Here is a 21,466-nt window from a genome sequence, read left to right on the forward strand (position 1 = left end):
GGAGGGCTGCTGCTCGCTCAGGCAAAACAGCGCCGTCTGTCTTGCTGTGGTAACTTTTATTAAAGCATTATCTAGATTTACACTTTAAGACTTGTTTTCTTAACATTTCAGAAGTGCCAAAGCAGCAACCTATGTTTTTATTAATTATACAAGCAATAATTGGCTTTCGTGAGCACCTGCCATGCTTCGTCCTTGAGCGCAAGAACAGCACAAAGTTCCCACCATTATTTTGATTATACTGAAGTAGCACAAGGACATTTCCTTGCGTTCCCACCACTGATTATACTGAGGACATCTCATGGATCAGTGCCCAAAGCACTCAATGCTTCTTTTGCAGGCACCCGGTTTGCCGGGGGGGGCGCTCGAAGCATTCAGAACTGTTCACAACTCTGGCTTATTTGCATGCCCCCTGTTTTCCGGGGGGGGGGGTTCAAAGCAATCAGGATTGTTTGCAGTTCTGGCTTATTCGCCAGCCCTCAGTTTGCTTGGGGGGTGGGGCTCATGGGTCACGTCTCCTTTCCATGTCCTCAGTTATCCCGCTACATTTCCCCCTTTTTGTTTTATAGTTTTTGTAGCATCAAGGAGAACACGGCAGCATTACTCTCGGTACTAAACTACATGGAATTATTTGCAGCTTGTGCAGTATCAAGGAAAACACAGCAGCTTGTTGCGATGTTGCATGGCGGGTAGCTTTCACTCGTCGTCGAACTACAATTAAACATATAATTATTATTATAATGAGCATTAGCAATCCTGCAGTAGAAGCTGTCATGGCTATAATACCCATGAGAGCGGCAATCAACATTCCTACAAATCTTTTACTTCTTTTTAATGCATCAACTAAATATTGCAAAACAGCCATAGGAAGAGATTTTTACCATTCCCTTCCAAGACTGACAGGAAGCCAAAGACCTGTCCGAGCTCCTAAGATATACAAACTTTCAGTAGATATGTTAAAAGATATACTAAAGTTAATACAGGTATACAGAGAGCAATTTTTACACATTATAATACCTTGAGTCTCATTCCATACAGCTGGTCCCTTTAACAATATATAAGGTAATTTCACACAAGTACGAGTATACCGAGTAACATCTTTATGAAAAATCAAACTATGATTTTCAGATTTATTAACCATATGTCCTACCCAGGCATTAATCTTTCTCAGAGCTGCCATAAGCTTCCACAAGTCCTTTTGGATAGGATATCCATTTAAATGAGGACCAGGAGGAGAAAACCCTCCAGCATGTCATACTATGGTATCATTAATAGTATCGCTATAAATAGTGTTATCTTCTTTATGCCAGTATAAATCCTTCAAACCCTTTTTTCCTCGGGCGGAGCCAAAAGGGCTCCAATCAGTGACGCTTCCCCAAGAAGTATTAACAAGAACCCGAGCCATTTCTCCTCGGCATTGAGTCCAATGGACCCAATCCGATAATCGATCCACAAGAGGCACCTGGCATGGAGGCAAGTAAGGTGTGGAAACATTCTCATTAAGAGTGGAATTAGAACTTTTAAAACTATAAGCACTCAAAAGATATAACCCATGATATCTGCTTTCATTTTTGACAACACTTAACCATGCCTGATGATTCATTTTGAGACAATGATCTCCCTTTCCCATACAAATAGGAGGTCCATTAACACCCACAGTGTAATTTTCTATTATCCTTCCTTCTTCTTCTGGCTTCAAAGGGCCTCTATCATCAAAAGGACCAGGCAACCATCCAGACTCATTTACATATACAAGAATTAGGGCATCCCACCAGGTAACCCCCATATTAAGAGGAGGGTTAGGAATATAAGTCCAATAAGTGTAGTTAGTACAATTTATCTCATTGGCTGATATGCTTATTATCTGTGCAGACAACATTGCCAATATAGCTACAAAAAGATTGGTGCTAGTGAGGGGTTTACCCTGTGAAATGACAAGATTTTCAGCAGTGTCTGCAAACTTTTTCACTTACCCCCAAGTCAATGGAGACGCCCTCTTTGTTTGATCCAACGGCACACGGAATGCTCTCTTGCTCACATCCATCTCCGCACATCCCTTCATCATTCCCATCACATCAAGGCTATGCTTAGTTGCCATCCCAAAGCTTTATCTTCTTAGCTGGCACCCAATAGGATTCAGCTCCTTTAGAAACAAAAGCATATCCTCGGCCCCAACGAAGAACCTCGCCAGGTTCCCAAGTGTTAGTATTTTCATTTAATATAAAAACAGGCTGTCTAAGTTCTTGTGTACTTGTTTTTGTCCAATGTCTGTCAGCTGCACTAACATCATCTTCTCCATGATTTAAAAAATTAAGAGTAAATAAAGCAAGTCTTTGTACCTCATCTCCCCCTTTTTGTTTTATAAGCATTTTTTTTCAAAGTGTGGTTTTGTCGTTCAATAACCGTTTGTCCCGTACTGTTCCTGGGATACCTGTAACATGTTGTATATTATGTGTGGCAAAAATGTCTGACATTTTTGAGAATGATATGCAGAAGCATTATCAGTTTTTATGCTGTCGGGAATTCCCATAACAGCAAAAGCTTCTAATAAATGAGTTATTACAGCATCAGCTTTCAGAAGATAATGGAGTTGCCCATGAGAAATGAGAGTAGGTATCTACAGAATTATGAATATATTTTAACTTTCTAAAACCACGATATTGAGTTACATCCATTTGTCAGATAGTATTAGCAGATAAGCCTTTAGGGTTAACTCCAATATTCAAATAAGGTTGATTAATAGCAGCACATTGCAGGCATGTACGGAGAATAGTTTTTGTTTGTTTCCATGTAAGATTAAATTTATTTTTTAATCCTCTGGCATTAGTATGATATCTGTGATGTTCTGCTGTAGCTAATTGTATAGTACTCACTAAAGTATCAATAAAATCATTTCCATCTACCAATGGACCGGGTAAATGAGTATGAGCACGAATATGAGTAATATAAAGTGGTGTAGTACGTAGTCTAATTTTATGTTGTATTTGTAAAAATAAAGAATGTAGTTCTGATCCATTATCTGGGATAAAAGCGATTTTAATATTTTTAACTGTAAATTTCATATATTGAGAATCTGTAATTATATTAAGAGCAATTGGATAATCTTGTAACAATAGTATTATAGCAAATAGTTCTGTTTTTTGAATTGAAACATATGGAGATTGTAACACCTTATGATCATGACTGTTAGCATATCCTGTTTTTCCCGTTTTATTGGTATCAGTAAAAAAAGTTGGTCCTATAACAGGATCTAATTGAACTATTTTTTTCAAAATCCAATTAGTCTTTTTCAAAAACTGTAAACGTTTATCAGAAGGATAATGATTATGTATTTTACCTATATAATGAGCACAGGCAATTTGTCAGTTATCCTCTAGTTGAAAGAGTTTGTATTTTTTTGTTTGAAAAAGGGACTATAAGTTTATGTGGGTCCTGACCACATAGTTGCCTTAATCGTAACCTACCTTTAATAATAATATCAGCTATTTTTTGTATATGAGATTGCAATTTCTTTTGAGCTTTATGTGCTAAAAATATCCATTTTATGAGATTATCTTGTTGTTGTAGTAAACCAGTAGGAGAATGAGGAGTATGAAATACAATAAGTCGTAAATGATCCAGAGACTCAATCCGATCCAATTGTGCATCATGTATATGTTTTTCTATCCATTTAAGTTCTTGTTCAGCCTGGGGAGAAAGTTTACGGTAACTATTTAATGTTGGATCGCCCTCTAAGGTGTGAAATAAATTTTGTAACTTATAAGTAGGAATTCCTAGGACGTAACCAATTAATATCTCCTAATAATTTTTGAAAATTATTTAATGTTACAAGAGAATCTCGTCTAATTTGTACTTTTTGAGGAATAATCTGAGTATTGGTTACAATTTGTCCAAGATATTGTCAGGGAGCACATTTTTGAATTTTTTCAGGAGCTATCTGTAAACCCCATTCTTTAAATTTTAACTCTGCTTGATGTAACATCTGCTGTAATGTTTGTTGATGAGGATGAGCAAATAAAATGTCATCCATATAATGAAGAATACATGCCTCAGGATACATGTGACGTAATTCCTCCAGAGGCTGATTAACAAAAAATTGGCATATAGTTGGACTATTTAACATCCCCTGAGGGAGAACTTTCCATTGAAATCTTTGAGCTGGATGTTCTTGATTTAAGGCTGGTACAGTAAATGCAAATCTTTCACAATCTTGAGATTTTAATGGTATAGTAAAAAAACAGTCTTTTAAATCTATAATTATAAGTTCCCAATTGCGAGGGAGCATTGCAGCAGATGGAATTCTAGATTGCAATGCCCTCATAGGTTGAATAATCTCATTAATTTTTTGTAAATCTGTCAACATTCTCCATTTACCTGATTTTTTCTTAATTATAAAAACAGGTGAATTCCAAGGGCTAGTGGATATTTTAATATGTCCTGCTATTAATTGTTTTTGTATTAATTGGTGTAATGCTTGTAATTTTTCTTGAGTTAAGGGCCACTGCTCTGTCCATATAGGGTTATCTTTCAACCATTTTAATGGTAATGCAAATTTTTGAGCAGTGGCCCCTACACTAAATTTGGATATCCAAGCCCAGTGTAATCTTTCCCCATTTTAGTTACATATTGGGGTTCAGTAGCATTTAATTGCAAATAATCATATTCCTTATTTGATATCATTTGCATTGTTTCAGGGGAAATTGTTGGTATGGAGACAGAGGTTCCCCATTGTTGTAGTATATCTCTTCTCCATAAATTAATTCCAATATTGGCCACATATGGTTGCAACACAGCTTTTTGTCCTTCCGGGCCTTTACATCCCAACAATTCCTTACTGCGCCAAATCATATGCAATGTTCCTATTCCTGTAAAAGTAACTTCCACCTTTTCTAAAGGCCAATATGAAGGCCATTCAGACTGTTTTATTATAGACACATCAGCTCCCGTATCAACAAGGCCCGTAAATTTTACATTATTGTTAAAAGTAATCGTTAATTGAGGACGTTGGTCACTGAGAAAGGATTGCCAAAAAACATTTTTTCCCGTGCTGCCGAACCCCCCTGTACGCTTTACGGGGGCGGCTGCTTGTTTTACATATGGTAACAATAACAATTGAGCAATTCTTTGTCCCTTATTAAATTCTATAGATTTTGAAACAGAAATCATAATAGAAATTTCTCCATTATAATCATCAATAACTCCAGTATGAACTGTTACACCCTGCAGAGTCAAACTACTTCGTCCTAATAATAATACCACAGTTCCTGCAGGTATAGGGCCATAAACTCCTGTAGCTAATTTGTGTACTCCTCCTGCTGGCGTAAGGATACAATCTCGAGGAGCAATTAAGTCAACGGCAGCACTGCCGCTGGTAGCATGCATGAGATCAGTAACTAAGAGCCGAGGTTGAGACTGTCCTGTAATGTCTGATAAAAGCTGGCATTGCTTACTGGATACTGTTGAGAGTTTACTGTCACTTTTCCCGTATTGTTGTTGTGGCCCCGGGTTGGGCCTAGCTTCCCGTTTCCCGAGACATTATCTCGTGGAGGCAAAAGATTTCCTAACTTATTCCTTTTTGAACGGCATTTATTAGCCCAGTGTCGTCCTTTACCACATTGGCGACACATACCAGGTAGCTGCTCATTCTTAGCCTGTTTTGATATCTGGCCTTGCCCTTTTCGACAATCTCACATCACATGTCCATACTTTCCACTATTGTAACATTTAATACGATTATCTTTCAACCCTTCATTTATGGCAGCTGCAAGTAAATTGGCCTGATAAGTAGGAGATCCAATATCATGGCAAGCTTTTATATACTCCTCAACTGGAGCGTTTACAGCCCGTAAAGGCCGCAATGCCTTCTGGCATTCAGAATTTGTATTCTCAAAAGCCAAAGATTGTAATAATAAATCTTGCATGTCTATTTGTGCTACAGCTCTTTGAATGGCTGCACGCAGTCTAGACAAGAAATCAGTGTAAGGCTCACCAGGCCCTTGCATTAACTTAGTAAAAGATTGTGCTGTTTTTCCAGGGGGTTCCACTCGTAACCATGCTCGTAAACAACACATACGTATTTGAATGATTCGTAAATCATCAAATTGAGTTTGAGCTTGTAGATTACTAAATGCATCTGCTCCTATTAATTCATCTAAAAGTGGCCCTGGAGGATTGCGGACCGCATTAGTCCTTGCCTTGGTTTCAGTTTCCTCTCTCCACCAAGTTTTAAACTGCATATATTGTCCAGGTTCAAGAACAGTTTTGGCAATCGCTTCCCAATCATGAGGAATTAACATGTTTTCAGTAGCATACCCAGACAAAAGTCCTTGAACATAATTAGAATGCATCCCATATGCATTAATGGCTTATTTTAACATTTTTAAAATTTTTATATCATGATGGTTATAATCAACATTTACATATCCATTCGGAAATTGATCATTAGCAGGCATAGCTTGTCTAACAATAGGGAAAGCAAAAAATGATTTAGAATATTGCTTTTCTTGTTTATTCATCTCTTCTTCCAACAATATTCTATTAGATTCAGGTTTTAGAGGAAAGCGAAACGACGAGAGGCTCCAACAGGATAAGCTGCTAATTCTAAAGGAGGAGCCGAAGGAATAGTAGGACATGGCTCCTGATATGAAGGAGTAGTAGTATTGCTTTTATTTTCTCCCAGTTTAGTCATCAAATTTTTTAACTTTGAAAGTATGTCAGAAATCTCATTCTGTTGAGAAAGTGGCATTTCATTTTGTTTGCTAACCTGCTTCCGATCTTTATTACCATCATAAAAAGCCCCTTCATCACTGGAATCCGAAAAATTCTCTCTTGTCTCAGACACAAGGGGAGGAGGGGGCGGAGGAAGGTCCTCTATAGGAGACTCACGAAACAAAGTACGAAAAGCAGCAGAATGATGGGGAGCAGAATTCGGACGCGCCCCATTGTCACTTTTCGTTTCAGATTGTAATGGTTTCAGGGCAAGGGAAATTAATTTACAAAGAGACCAAACACGGACAGATATAGGGTCTCCATGCTGATGAGCTCTTCTTAAGGCTCGCATAACCTGTTTCCAAACTTTTAAATTTAACTGGTTGTGACCAGTAGGTTGAAACCAGTAACAATGTTTATGTACCAGTGCAAACAATTCATCAAAAGATTCCTGTTTCACTTTTCCTCCTGAAATCCATGATAACTGTTTCAGGAGTTTACTGTATTGGAATTCTACTGAATGGGAATTCCCCATTACAGTTACTCTACTGTTGCCGAAGGTTTCGCTTACTCTGAGCGGACCAATTTCCCCTTCGGTCCCGCGATCACGCGATTACTTACTTACCTTCAGGTCCCTGTTCGGGCGCCAAATGTTGTAGTTTCTTAGGACAGGGCCGAAAGTAAGCTCATCACACGAGATGAATTGTGCCAAAGCACAGCAGGAGAGGGCTGCCGCTCGCTCAGGCAAAACAGCGCCGTCTGTCTTGCTGTGGTAGCTTTTATTAAAGCATTATCTATGTTTACATTTTAAGACTTGTTTTCTTAACATTCCAGAAATGCCAAAGCAGCAACATATGCTTTTATTGATTATACAAGCAATAATTGGCTTTCGTGAGCACCTGCCGTGCTTCGTCCTTGAGCGCAAGAACAGCACAAAGTTCCCACCATTATGTTGATTGTACTGAAGTAGCACAAGGACATTTCCTTGCGTTCCCACCACTCTGATTATACTGAGGACATCTCATGGATCAGTGCCCAAAGCACTCAATGCTTCTTTTGCAGGCACCCGGTTTGCCGGGGGGCGCTCGAAGCATCCAGAACTGTTCACAACTCTGGCTTATTTGCATGCCCCCGGTTTGCCGAGGGGGTGGGGGTGGGGGCTCAAAGCAATCAGGACTGTTTGCAGTTCTGGCTTATTCGCCAGCCCTCAGTTTGCTGGCGGAGGGGCTCATGGGTCACGTCTCCTTTCCATGTCCTCAGTTATCCCACTACAGAAGAGAATTAACATTAATGGCCTCATATCCTATGCTGTGCTCTCTGCAAATGAGAACTTATTGATATAGTGCATCACAGTTTGTAAACTGATTTTATATACATTAGGTCTCAAGTACCCTTTGTCTTATAGGACAGGTGTAAATATAGTTTTATTTTGTTTGTTTCTGCAATTTTATAAAGAGTACAAGTGATGCTGTTTTATGTCCTATTTGGAGCCTGAGAGTTTCTGGTTTCATAACCAGAAGCTGCTACCTAGCCCTTCTAATGGAATGGAGAGCTAATTTATTCTTAGACTGTCAAGCTCTGAACTTGCTCTGAATCTCAAGCTTTTCTATTCACAAAACACTCAGGGGCTTTGAACTATTTTTCTATATATTAGATTTATTGGCACTAAGTATTTAAAAAGCACGGGTGCGCATGCGCAAGCGTAGTCCGCTTGCACCCCGAGCAGCGCACGTGCGGTGACGGTGGGATGGTGCAGTTGGTACCTTTTGCGGTTCCCATCGAGGGTGACAAAACCTTGCTGGTGTGGGAGCTGAGCTCTGGACCCACCCCCGAGGCTTTGCAATTGAGCCGAGCCGGAGGGGAGGGAAGGGTGGAGGAAGACACCCCGTGCCCCAGTAACTGGGCGCCCCGGGGTACTGCTTCAGTACCTCATCTGCCTGTGGTCTCTGCTGAGAGGAATCTTAGTTCTAGAGACGACCTGAGCAGTTAGCTCACCCCCATAGATTTCTGAGAGTTAGTCCCCAACAGAAGGAATTGCCTCCTAATGCTTCTCGAAGCTTAGGATTTCAGAGGGAACCTTGTTCATGAAATGAGAAGTGTTTGGAGTTACAGGCTCACCACAGTTGCCTGCGGTGAAGGGCTGGGGGAATATAAAGGAATGAGCTGTTTGATTTCCTAGGCCTGAAATTTACTGCACTTACTTAGTGTGAGACCACCCTAAAGCATTCTCTGTTTACAGTCTTCTCTCAGTTTGGCCTTCTGTATTCGGTCCGACTCTTCCCAAACGCAGCAGTGGGAGGTCCTGGGTTCTCTGCCATCATCAAGTTTTACTCAGCAAGGGATGCCCACAGAGCCCAAAAGCCATGCGACCAGAAGCAGCTTTTTCACACATCTCCAGTGAAGGTGGGTCCAAATGTGGAATTCTTCGCTCTACTGGGATGAAGTGCTGAATTTAAAACTAATAGGCCATCGGGAATTCCCTGGTGGTCCACTGGTTAGGACTCTGCACTTTCACTGCTGAGGGCCCGGGTTCAACCCCTGGTCTGGGAACTAAGCTACCAGGGAAAAAACAAACAAACCGACAAACAAAAATAATGGCCAGCGTTTGTACAGCACTGTGGTGTACAGAATGCTCTCACATGCACTGCTCCACTGTTCCCCCAGTTCCCCAGTTGTTTCTTTCTTTTTTTTTTAGATGAAGAAACTCGAACTCAGGATGCTTAAGTGACTTACTTAAGGTTCATGACAGTAAACGTGGAAACTAGAGGCCAAACCCAAACTTAACTGATGTTAAACCCCATGTCATTTTCTGCTGCCCCTTAATTTAAGAAATCTTCACAAGAATCTTACTTATATATACATTTATGTGGATTTTAAATATGTGAAGTTGACAAAAATTTTTCTAATTAATTAATGAATTTATTTATTTATTTTTGTCTGTGTTGGGTCTTGTTGCTGCATGCCGGCTTTCTCTATTTGTGGCGAGCGGAGTTTGTTCTTCCTTGCAGTGCATGGGCTTCTCATCGCGACGGCTTCTCTTGTTGTGGAGCACGGGTTCTAGGCACACGGGCTTCAATAGTTGGGCCTCACGGCCTCTAGAGCACAGGCCCAGTAGTTGTGGCACAAGGGCTTAGTTGCTCTGCGGCATGTGAGATTTTTCCGGACAAGGATCGAACCCGTGTCCCCTGCATTGGCACCCAGACTCTTAACCAGTGTGCCAACAGGGAAGTCCCGAGCTTGACAAACTTTTGTCAGATGTAAGATAAAGGAGGCTTCATCATCATCATCACTCTCAAACTGCCTATTAAGAACTCACTTCAGATTCCAGAAAATGGGTAAATATTCTTTAGTGCATTGTAGAAACCTTATTCCATATTAACATGCCGTCCAGTTTTACCTCCCCAGAATTAACATTTCATTATGTTCAGGGCCTTTTCAATTCCTCTGAATAAGAGAGTGAGGCTTAGTCTTCCCAGACCTTTCCCTTTATAATTGTGTGTCTTCTCTGATTGGCTTCTTGTTCTGGCTACTTCCTACTGACCTTGCTGCCTCTTCACACCCATATTTCTTTACTCACTGATTTCACCTTTATTGAATCTGAGAACTCTCCTCAGATGTGACTCCAGGTACACTAACTCTCAGTTCTGTACCCTGTTTAACACCCTCTTCAATCCTGGCTGTACTCCCTGGGATTGAAATGATTTTTGTCAGACATGCTTTTATTTGCGGACCCTGCGACCATTTCACGTACCACTCAGATATGACAGATGGTCCTGGAAAGATTATGAAACAGTTACTTAGTATCAGTTGTGAGTAATGAGTACTTTTCTTATATTGGACATAAAGACCATTCCATAAGCTTAGGTTGTGAGATTTTCACAGCATATAGTCCGTCACTGATAGCGTAATGAAGAAAATGTTCTCCAAGTCACTATAGAGTTGAGAGGAAAGGGCATTCGTATTAGATTTGTATATTTAATGCAGAGCCTTAGTTTACTACCCACAATCCCGAAATTTTTCCCTACTTTACTTATGCGTTCTTTTTCAATTTTATTTATTTATTTGCTTGCACTGGATCTCAGTTGCAGCAGATAGCTCCTTAGGTGCGGCTCAAGGGCTCCCCAGTTGTGGCATGTGGGCTCCCCACTTGCAGTAGGCAGGCTCCTTTTTTTATGGCTTGCAGGCTCCTGAAATTTGGTGTGCAAACTCGTCGTTGCAGCATACATGTGAGACCTGGTTCACGGACCAGGGATCGAACCCAGGCCCCCTGCATTGGGAGCATGGAGTCTTAACCACTGCACCAGCACGGAAGTTCCAATTATGTGTTCTTTTATTCATTGGCAGGTATACATACTTCTTATCTTACTTCCCCTGTGTTTTTTATAAATACAGAAAAGAGAATAACATCTTAAAATAAAACCAAGGAAAGGCCTAATGTATCTGAGCTTTTCTTAGTAGCACGAAGGGAAAGGTTTGCCAGCAAGACCTGTGGCAAGGTTATCCCAGATGTCAGCTGTCTCTACTACCCAGGAGCTCAAGCCCTTCTGAAGCTTCCTAATTGTCCACGACAGCTCCATTATGACTCACCGTACAGGGCCTAGCATCCCATGCGACACTCAATATTTAAAAATTAATCTTCATTTCTCCTTCCCAGCAGGCAGCTTCAGTTGGAGAAAGTAACTTCATTTTCTTATGTACTCATTCATTCACTCAGTCAACAGACCATCACTCCTCTATTATATGCCAATATGTATTCTTCTTTCTGGTAACAAGGAAAGAATAATATATGGTTCCTTCAAGCACTGAAGGAGCTCATAAACTAGTGAAAGAGGAAGATGCACAAACAAATCAACAAAGAATTAACAACGCTTTGATTTTATTTGTATTATTTGAATTTTTATGACTAGATTTATATACTACACCCTGTTCAAATGGAAATAGACGTTTCAGAAAGAAGTAGTGATGTATAAAATCCACAGTAATATGTAAGTTCTTTAGAGAGTTAAGACTGGAAATATTTGCACTCTCAAAGAAGCCTGTTAATGCAGATGTATCTCTAATTCTTTTTGATGCTTTATTTACATTTATAGAGGTATACATATTCCCTCTTCTAACAGGGGTTAGTAACTTGGGGAGGGGGTGCTACAGATTAAGGTCCTAATTCAGTGGCAGGTCCATCTTGTCTCCTCTTCAGGTCATATTCTCAAGCAGGATCTACAGGATGAGATGAGTAAAACAGTCCATTCCTTTGCTTACCCCCAGCCCCATAATAGGCTTCTGCTGGGCTTCCTTGGATGCTTTCATCATCACTTTCACCACCGGATGTCAGGGAACCTTCTGTTAATCAGGGGCCCTGGAAATGATGCAGAAAAGTACTGACTTAAAAATAATAAATAACATTTATTTAGGACTCACTGTGAACTCATTGCTTAAAATGTCCTACTTAATCTTCACAAACACTCTATGAAATTGGAATTAATAAATCTCAGGTATATCCAAAATAAATCTCTATGTAGGGTTGTGATAGTTTTAAGTCTTTTATGTCTTTAGGTTCGTCTTGGCACCAGACATAAGGTGGTTCATCATAATACACTTGCCGTAAACAGCTCCAGATGCCAAGAATTGGCAAATTACATTTTTGTTTTCCATGAGTGGTCAAAAAGGATCATTAAGGTAAACTCTGTAGACTTTCTTTGACTAACCAGACTCTTTTCAACATCGAACTCCTAGACTTTACAGAGCAGAATAGAACATGGCTATGGGGAGGAGATGTGAGAGACTTCCACATGGAAGTATCTGAGCATTGGCCTTCCACCTAGAATTAGTGATAATCTCAATGACTTGGATGGTGGTGTCCATAATTTTCTCCAGTATTTCTATGGTATATCATAAAAAATAGTTGTCCATATCTAGTCATTCATTTGCAAGTCTCAGTTGATTTTGAAGGGATAGCATACCTAAACTATTACCTGGGATTCCTGGAGTTTATCTTTTATTTCTAACAAAGAATATGTTGAAGTCTAGCGTTTAATTCAAAATCCTAACAGCTTCAGGATCTTTCTAACCTTGAAGAAAGGGAAAATGAAGATATTGTGACACAACTTCAGAAGCAAAGCCTGAAGGTCTTCTGTGCTTTACAGGTGGTGTTGCCCTCCCACGAGTGCAGGAGTCCTGGAGTTGGAATGGCTGAGGAACCTTTGGATAAGTTGGAGGAAGGTCTGTTTTCCAGTATGTGTGTGTGTGGGGAGGTGAGGCAGTGGGATTTCTCTTTTTTCCTTTCTTTCTGAAACTCAACTTTTCAGATACATCATCACCTTTTCTAAGCAACTAAAGCCCTGGGCAGAACTTTTCTGCCCGACAATATAGGTTTTTATCTTAGGCAATACCTGACAGCACCTTAAACTTTAGAATTTTAGAACTCACTGCCTGCCAAGAAGCTTAGGAGGGGGGAAAATTAGTTATTATTATTATTTGTTTGGTTAATTGTTTTGTGCTAAAATAATTCTTCAAATACACATGTAATCTGGCCTTCAGTTATCTCAACAAAATCATTGTCTGAAGATTGAAATAAACTCATGTGTAAATGTTCAGTCCTTTGCCTCCTATAAAATGGCCTGAGCGGAAAAAGTAAATGTAGATCCCTAGAAAGGGGATTCCAATTGCTACTGAGTTTTTTCCTAGAATCCATGGCACTTGGGCTTACGGTTTTAAGTCAGAGGCAGGGCTGTTATCGAATGGGGTGGAGGAGGCTCCACCATTCACGTGAGTGGGTGATGGTGAAGGAGAGGCCAGATCATCTGCACTACAACCAAATCTATCTCATTGTATGAATCCAGCCCTTTACGCAGAGGAGAGCAGTGTCTGTAGCAGTGCAGCCTAAGCTTGTCCATTTGAAATCTGTAATATGAGATTTCTGCCACGATTTTAGTTTGCATTTCCCGTCTAGTATTTTAGGAACTTCCAGAATAGATCTGAGCTGTAAAAATATGCCATGCCAGGGTATACCTGCAACGGAGACATTCACCCGTAGCCCAGTGTTGTGCCTGCCCTTAATCACTAAGGTAATGATCTAAGAATCACAGATGCATTTTTAGTTTTAAACATATAATCTAGAAATCAGTTATTCATATAGGCGTTTTAAATTCATCTGTTTTGGTTGGATTTAGGGTCATTATTGTTGTTTATGAGAAGGAAGATAACTCAGAAGCTTGCTATTCAGAAAGCTATGACAGTTGCATTTCAGAGATTACTGATTGTGCTTTTAGGTAAGACTTTTTTGATTGTCGTTGAAGTGCTTCAGTTTCAGTGAGCAAATAAACTTATCTGAAAAGTTAATTCGATGAATATAATGGTTATCTAAAACATTACATATTCTTTCATTCCCCATATGCTTTCACAGCAACAGTCTTAAATTTGTTCTTCGTGGCATTTATGAGAAGAACGACAGCAAATATTATTGTCCCCAGTGTTTAGATGTAGAATGACTTGCCTCAGTTCATACAGAAAGTGTTTGATCCACTTCTTCCTCAATTGCTTGCTTATCATACAGAGTAGTGTAGTGATTATAAGCCTTGGACACCTGTGTTTGAGTCCTAACATTGTCTCTTAGATTTTGTTGTTGTTGTTGTTGTCCCTATTGTAGGTTTTTCTAGCCAGAGATATTTGAAGGTATTTAATATCTCTAAGCTGCAATTTCTTTATCTGCAAATAGGGTTAGTAATTCAGCTTACCACCAAATGGGGGATATTGTAAGAGTAAATGAGATGATGAATGTAAAAAGCTTAGAACTATGCCTGAAACATAGTAAGCAGACAAAGTATATTGACTATTATTATTACCGTTGTTTTCTTGTTGAAGTGTTTATTAGGCTATCTTTTTGGAATCAGTTGAATTTCAGTTTTCATTTCTAATGTATTGGGTGAATGTGATTCTTATATAATAATCGGCTATGTTTTTGCGAGCCTTGAAACTGGTCATGCTATTGAATAGCGTTGATTGTGTTCCCTATCGAGTTATACAGCGGTGAGAATGTCACAGGCTGTGCCCAAAGGAAACTTTATGATTAGTAGATTCCCGGAACAGAATTGCTCCCCTGCTTCACAGCCCTGCAGGCTTAGAGACTGAGAAATCCTAGCTAAGTTGTCAGAGACCTTATTGGCTTGTAAGAGTTGACCCTTGATTGGTCTTGGCCTTCCAGCCTGGGCAGTCCTTCCAGTGAAGTTTGACTTCTCTGGTCGTCAGGCAGAATCTCCATCAGCTGTCAAATCTGGGTAACAACCTTTAAGAACCAAACTAAATTCCTGGGTTGTTTGTGCCTAATATGCCAAGGTACTCCTTATATGTACCCAAAACTCCTTAGACCAAAAAGCCTGGTGGCTCTAGCTTGCCTTGAGGAAAGCTGTATTGTCCAAAGGGTACATGGGCCAGTTTCTACCAGTAGAGTGTTCAAATGCTCCCTCTCTCTGTCTCTGTCTCCAAAGCTTTGTTCATTGTATCTGGTAGAATTTTGGTCCCAAGGAGTAGGCACTTGCCTTGCTTCTAATAGGAAGTATCTGTTATAGTCCAGTGGTATCTCTCCCAGGTTTGAACTCACTTTGACTCCCACCTAATGCCTTCCTATTTATTTGTATTTTGATTGAACATTTTTGTTTCCACAGCTTTTAATTTCTATGTCCTTATTCCTTATTTCTTATTTCTTTTTTTTTTTTTATAAATTTATTATTTGTTTTTGGCTGTGTTGGGTCTTTGTTGCTGCACATGGGCTTTCTCTAGTTGGGGCGAGTGGGGGCTACTCTGCATTGTGGTGTGCGGGCTCCTCATTGCTGTGGCCTCTCTCGTTGCGGAGCACGGGCTCTAGGTGCTGGGGTTTCAGTAGTTGTGGCACGTGGGCTTCAGTAGTTGTGTCTCATTAGCCCTAGAGCACAGGCTCAGTAGTTGTGGCGCACGGGCCTAGTTGCTCCGCGGCCTGTGGGATCTTCCCAGACCAGGGCTCGAACCCATGTCCCCTGCACTGACAGGCGGATTCCCAACCACTGTGCCACCAGGAAATCCCCTTAGTTCTTATTTCTAAGATCATAAAGTTTTTGAAAACTTTATCATAAAGTTGATACTTCTTATATATGTCTTCACAAATAATTATAATAAAAACTGAAGTGTCAGATGAGGGAACTTCTAGGAAAATGGTCTTATTTTCTGTTTTTAGAAGTCAAAAGAATGTCTAATTAGTCGGTGCTACCATTGTATATAGGAAGTTTTAGAACAAGAAAACTTCTGAATTGATCCTTGTTAACTTTATTACAGAAAGTGGTAAAACGGCTGTGGCATATAGACCCTGTGAAGAGGTCACAGATGCTAGAACCGAAGAGGGACTACAGGATTTAATTCAAGTATGTGGAGATAAAAGCTCAAGGGGTACACAGCCAGTGTAGCCATAATTCAAAACACCCAGCAGGATGTGGAAGACTTCAGCATATCTACTCAGTTCTGTCTTACTTAGGAAAAGGTGAAACTGCTTTTGAGGCAGGGAATTTCTAGGACTTTTCCAAGTCCTGGGCCTTGTCTCTGGCCCCTTATTTGAAGTTTGGAGAGCAGGATTGAGGGCCACCAGTGTACGTCTACGTGTGGACACAGGAGAAGACACAGGCCCTTTAGAACTCCCCTCAAATAGAATTGCAGGGACTTGGGAACAAAGTAACTATGGTCTTAAGTGTGATTATGCTACACTGTTTAAAAACAATTCATGCCTTTCAAGTAAGGTGTATTACCCAGATCTCAGCATCTCATATATATCTTGTGTTAAATATTTTGCCAAAGAACCTTCCTGTAAACCAGTTATATGGATGCGTCAAATTAGGGATTAAGTGGTCAACGTAGTTTCTGAAAGAAAACATTAATGTACTGCATATAGGAGTTTTATTAAAAAGGAGCAAAAAATGTGTTTCATGTCACTGAGTGCTTAATTTTTGGCTAGATTTCTGATTATTTAACTCACCCCAATGTTGCAAAGCTTGTTTTGAAGGGAAGAAAGTAGAGAAAGAAAAGGTGGTTATGTTCTGAAAAATGTAAAAATTTTGAAAGTTTTTTCCTGTATAAAATAATTATTTTAATTCAATTTAAATCAGTCAAGGAAACTTGAAACGTATCCATGTTTGTGCTTTAAGAAGTCTAGCTTCCTATGAAATGTGAGAGGAAAGGGTTCTGTATTGATACTAAAGATTCTGCAAACCTGATTATAACAACAGATCCACTCCTAAATGAGGCCAATCTTGGAATCAGTTCCATTTAGAAACCATTATGTGCTAGGCACTGGAAATAAGGTGAAGCTCCTTCTCTCTTGGAGTTTAGGTGTTAAAGGTGTAACAGACAATTAAAAAGGACTAAAATTAAATAGATTATGAAAAGGACTGTGAAGAAATTAAACTGAGTGCTAGTTACAGTATTTCAAGAAAATTACTTAACATGAAAATTACTTAACATGCTGACTTTAATATTCTAAGTGTCTTCTCCATATGTGCACACAGGGTAGACCTCTGAAAAGTGACACTGTAGTTTTTTTCTAGATTAATGGCTCTGTTTTGAAAAGTTGGGATGGGGGATGTTTTCCATAGTAATGTAAAGGGCCGTGGTTTTAGACTCTCTTTCCCAGAATGAATTGCTCACCTGCCCAAACTCCTCCTTCAGATGTTCTGGAGTCATCCCTGATTCAGTGGTGACCCCCTAATAATAGAGTGGTGTATGAATAATGAGACGTGAATACTGAGAGTTTGCAGGAAATGTCAACATTTTAGAATAATTGTAAGGTGTGTTCCCCTCCCGCCACCCTAACTGGTGCTCATTTTGCAGGTCAGCTACTTTTCTTGTCAGCCATGTGGCCAAAGGGAGCAGGAATGTCTCTCAGACTTCAGCTTTGAGGAGGAAGAGTTCAGATTGCCAGAACTGGACTAGCACTTTTGAATTTCCCAGAATGCCAGGTCCTTTGGTTTCCTCGGGAAGCTCTGCATCCTTCCCTCCCCCCTCAACCCCTGGGCTGCTGGAGTTTGGGGCCACTCGGGTCTGCAGCCCACATCCCGCCTCATTGTTTGGGGCCAGGGAGGGCAGGGCGGGGTTGGGAAGAGGGCCCTGCGGAAGGTAATTGTCACCTTTGCAGGGGGAAGGATGGCTTGCGTCCTGGGGACTCTTGGAGAAAGTCCCACTATGTCGGCACGGATTGGATCTCCGCATGAGCCTAATAACGGTGGCGTAACTAAAGACGTCATAAATAACGGGTGGGACGTTAGGCGGGGGTGGGGCGCGCGGTTGCTAACGTGAGCCGTCGCTTTGGCGCTGGCATAGCGGTTCAGCTCGGACGCAGGATTTGGCTCCGGCTCCTCACTGGCCTGGGTCACTGCCCCTGGAGCCGCTGCATGTTATGTCCCGGCTGTGCCATTGGTTGTCACGGCTCTTCCTCACATGGCAAGGACGGTGGCTTCTAGTCCAGGCAGTTCAGCCTCCGGAGTGGGACCTTGGGCCCGTCCAGGTGACCCCCAACCTCCCGCGGCTGACAGAGGCTTGGTCTTCACAGGCCTCAGACCCTCCTCCCAAATTGCCCCATGCCCTTACACCCCTGGCAGAAGCCGGGGGCTTTAATTACTTAACGTCCTTGTCTCCAGTCCAGATGTTGGCCCTGCCTCATCAGAAGTTGACTGAGACTGGGGTTCCATACCCGGACACGGATTCGGTTGGAGAGCTGCCTACAGGGCCAGATCAGTTTGCTGTTCCACATCAGGATCTGAATAACAAGCAAACCCAACATCAAAAGCTCCCAGAGGCAGTTCCAGTGCTAGACTGGAACAGAATCAGCCCTTGGTTCTCCCTTCTCGACACAAAAGTAAGACTAAACACATAGGTCTAGAGGAGGCTGAAGGTCACTAATGATTTGAAATACTTGTTCCACCTCTAGGTAGTAACAGCTCAACACCAATGAAGTTTATTGTTTCACCCCAAAACCTGAAGAAAGATCTAGTTCAGCATCAACGGCTTGACAAAATTATTGTTGGAACTATAGGCCAATTTCAAAAAAACACTCAGGGTCTAGAACGACAGTTGCAGGGTGATTATTTAGATCCCAGTATGGATGCCATTTATCCTGAGGACAGCCTACCTAGGGATTTTTGGGGGTGCCCAGATGAACCTACGGAACCCCCTGAGGAAGCTGAAATTTGTCCATCCCAGCAGGATGGCCCAGTGCTAAGTTTGATCACTTGATTAAGGTGGTTTCTTCCATATCTCTCCATGGTAAAGTTATTTTTCCCCTTGGTAATTGATAAATAATCTGTGGGGTGATACTTTGGGACCAGTGAAGATCCTACTTTCAAACAACTCTTCACCCAACTGTGCATCAATGATAATCTCTGTCTGAATCCATTATTACATTGATAGTTGCAAGATGACAGTTTCCTATTCTATCATCCATTTTGCATTTATTAGCTGACATTATTCTATACAGAAGAGCTCCCCCACTTCATTTTGAGTATCACTATGAACTCATGTGCTTTTTTAAAATTAACTATGTTATACCTTATTATAATGATAATGTTATTCTTTGGAATGTTCCTTTTGTCTGGATTTGGCCAATGCGATCTCTGTTATTGTTTAACCACACGATGCTTTTTTTATTACTAGAATAACTTCTAATATATTACTACTCACAAATGGGAACTGAGAAAGGGATTCCAGAAGGTGCGGTCTTATTCAGACTCTTCTTAGAAGTTTGCCTACTTCCTGTGTACTCTCAACCCAAAGTGAGGCTTTTGGGTTGGAAGGAGATAATTCTGAATTAAACTACAGATCAGTGTCACCCAATTCTAATCCCTATTCCCTTTTTTCTAGGCATACCATACCTACTGCCATCCTAATCCTTCTGTTGGGCACCTCTCTCCTCCTCTATATTTATTTACAACAGTCAAGAGCAGCAATTGGCCAACCGGCCCCTATTCAGTTCTCCAGTCCATATGCCCCAAGAACTCCTTTTTTAACTGGTCTATGGTGGTCTTGGCCTACCTCTTCTACCTACTCAAGTAACTCTTTTTTTTTTTTTTTTTTTTTGTACGCGGGCCACTCACTGTTGTGGCCTCTCCCGTCGCGGAGCACAGACTCCAGACGTGCAGGCTCAGCGGCCATGGCTCACGGCCCCAGCGGCTCCGCGGCATGTGGGATCTTCCCGGACCAGGGCACGAACCCGCATCCCCTGCATCGGCAGGCGGACTCTCAACCACTGCGCCACCAGGGAAGCCCTCAAGTAACTCTTTTACCACGAATTTAATTATCTGTGTTTCCGTTTATAGGATCTTACCTAGCCGTATGGCCTGCTGCCTCTGCCAATTTAAAAATACCATTGAGGTTGTCTGTAAGACAGTCAAGATGCATTGTGACAGTGAATGCCTGACAGAAGTCACACATTGTGGTGAGTCTCAATTGTGGGATAATAAATTTTTAATTTAATTTTATTTGTAATCAGTGATGATAATTTTTTAAATTAATTTAAAATTAAAATTAATGATGTAATTTCATTATTTCAATTCATTCATTCAGAGTTCCAGCTCCCTAAGTTTCTAAGAACTACCTCCTTGGTAAGAATCAGAGTGTTGATTACATTATTAAGCTAATAGTTGCTCAGTTACATTGTTAGCTTAATAATGTTACTGATCCACATACATAAAGGGACAAGAGAAAGGAATGGAAGCGGGAAGGGAATTAACATTAATGGCCACATATCTTATGCTGTGCTCTCTGCAAATGAGAACTTATTCATAGAGTGCATCACAGTTTGTAAACTGATTTTATATACATTAGGTCTCAAGTACCATTTGTGTTATAGGACAGGTGTAAATATGTTTTTGTTTATTTTGTTTGTTTCTGCAATTGTATAAAGAGTACAAGTGATGCTGTTTTATGTCCTATTTGGAGGCTGAGATTTCTGGTTCCATAACGAGAAGCTGCTACCTAGCCCTTCTAATGGAATGGAGAGCTAGTTCATTCTTAGACTGTCCAGCTCTGAACTTGCTCTGAATATCAAGCTTTTCTATCCACAAAACACTTAGGGGCTTTCAACTATTTTTCTATATATTAGATTTATTGGCACTAACTTGGTGACTTCCAAAATGTGCTTTCATGCCCACGTAGCTTGAATACAGGTCTCTATCGCTGATCTAGAGCACATCATAAATAATAACACTTTGCTAGTTATATAAAGACAATATCGCTGATTTTTCAACACAATTTGTTTTTTTCGTCTGTGACACACAGTTGTGGGATCTTAGCTCCACAATCAGGGACTGAACCCAGGCCACAGCAGGGAAAGTGCCGGGTCCTAACCACTTGACCACCAGGGAACTCCCCCAAACAATTTTTTTTTACTAGTTGTATTACTCCCTTCTCCCCCAGAAGTGGGCAGAAAAGGCATTTTTAGTCTCCTTTTACAGGTAAGGAGAAACAAGGTGAGAAGTGTTAAGTGCTATGATCCTAGTGCCCCGGTCTCCTCTCCCCAGTTTGGGGCTCTCTGCAAGCCCATGCTCCTCCTTTCTCATGACACTTCCCTCCTCCTTTGACCCTTAGGAAAAATACTTTTAATCCTTTTGGAAGAGAATCCCAGCTACACAATGGTACACATTACCTTCCCACAGTCAGAAGCTTTGGATGGTTCCCCAAGTAAAGCTGGAAATATTAGAAGTAAAATGAAATGAAAGCAAAGTAGCCATCTGACAGAAGTTGCTTTTTCCCTTCT

At 40.8% G+C, this 21,466-nt stretch overlaps 2 protein-coding genes across 2 annotated transcripts in view; both read left to right on the plus strand.

Annotated features, from left to right (window-relative positions):
* The first annotated feature begins 8,008 nt into the window (after positions 1-8,008).
* On the plus strand, positions 8,009-21,313 carry LOC137219629 (RAD52 motif-containing protein 1-like). Its single transcript, XM_067728511.1, has 9 exons — positions 8,009-8,547; positions 8,922-9,108; positions 12,256-12,378; positions 12,753-12,921; positions 13,872-13,970; positions 16,006-16,091; positions 17,548-17,675; positions 20,028-20,146; positions 21,298-21,313. Exons 1-7 carry the CDS (start codon positions 8,453-8,455, stop codon positions 17,647-17,649), a joined length of 861 nt encoding a protein of 286 aa, XP_067584612.1. The 5' UTR covers positions 8,009-8,452; the 3' UTR covers positions 17,650-17,675; positions 20,028-20,146; positions 21,298-21,313.
* The window catches only part of LOC137209289 (leucine-rich repeat-containing protein 37A-like), a 36,233-nt gene continuing 32,774 nt past the window's right edge, over positions 18,008-21,466 (plus strand). Inside the window, 3 exon segments of the mRNA XM_067710804.1 lie at positions 18,008-18,571; positions 19,573-19,760; positions 20,028-20,146. Coding sequence (XP_067566905.1) covers positions 18,113-18,571; positions 19,573-19,760; positions 20,028-20,146 — 766 coding nt within the window. The 5' untranslated portion in view covers positions 18,008-18,112.

Source organism: Pseudorca crassidens, chromosome 2 (genome assembly GCF_039906515.1).
Source record: "Pseudorca crassidens isolate mPseCra1 chromosome 2, mPseCra1.hap1, whole genome shotgun sequence".
Taxonomy (NCBI): Eukaryota; Metazoa; Chordata; class Mammalia; order Artiodactyla; family Delphinidae; genus Pseudorca; species Pseudorca crassidens.

Bases quoted from the DNA above. Each gene is read 5' to 3' on its own strand.
- LOC137219629 (XM_067728511.1), top strand. From the start codon at position 8,453: ATGGTGCAGTTGGTACCTTTTGCGGTTCCCATCGAGGGTGACAAAACC. The intron at 12,379-12,752 runs GTAAACTCTGTA...AAATCCTAACAG, and splicing joins GGTCAAAAAGGATCATTAAG to CTTCAGGATCTTTCTAACCT. The intron at 16,092-17,547 runs GTATGTGGAGAT...CTCATTTTGCAG, and splicing joins GACTACAGGATTTAATTCAA to GTCAGCTACTTTTCTTGTCA.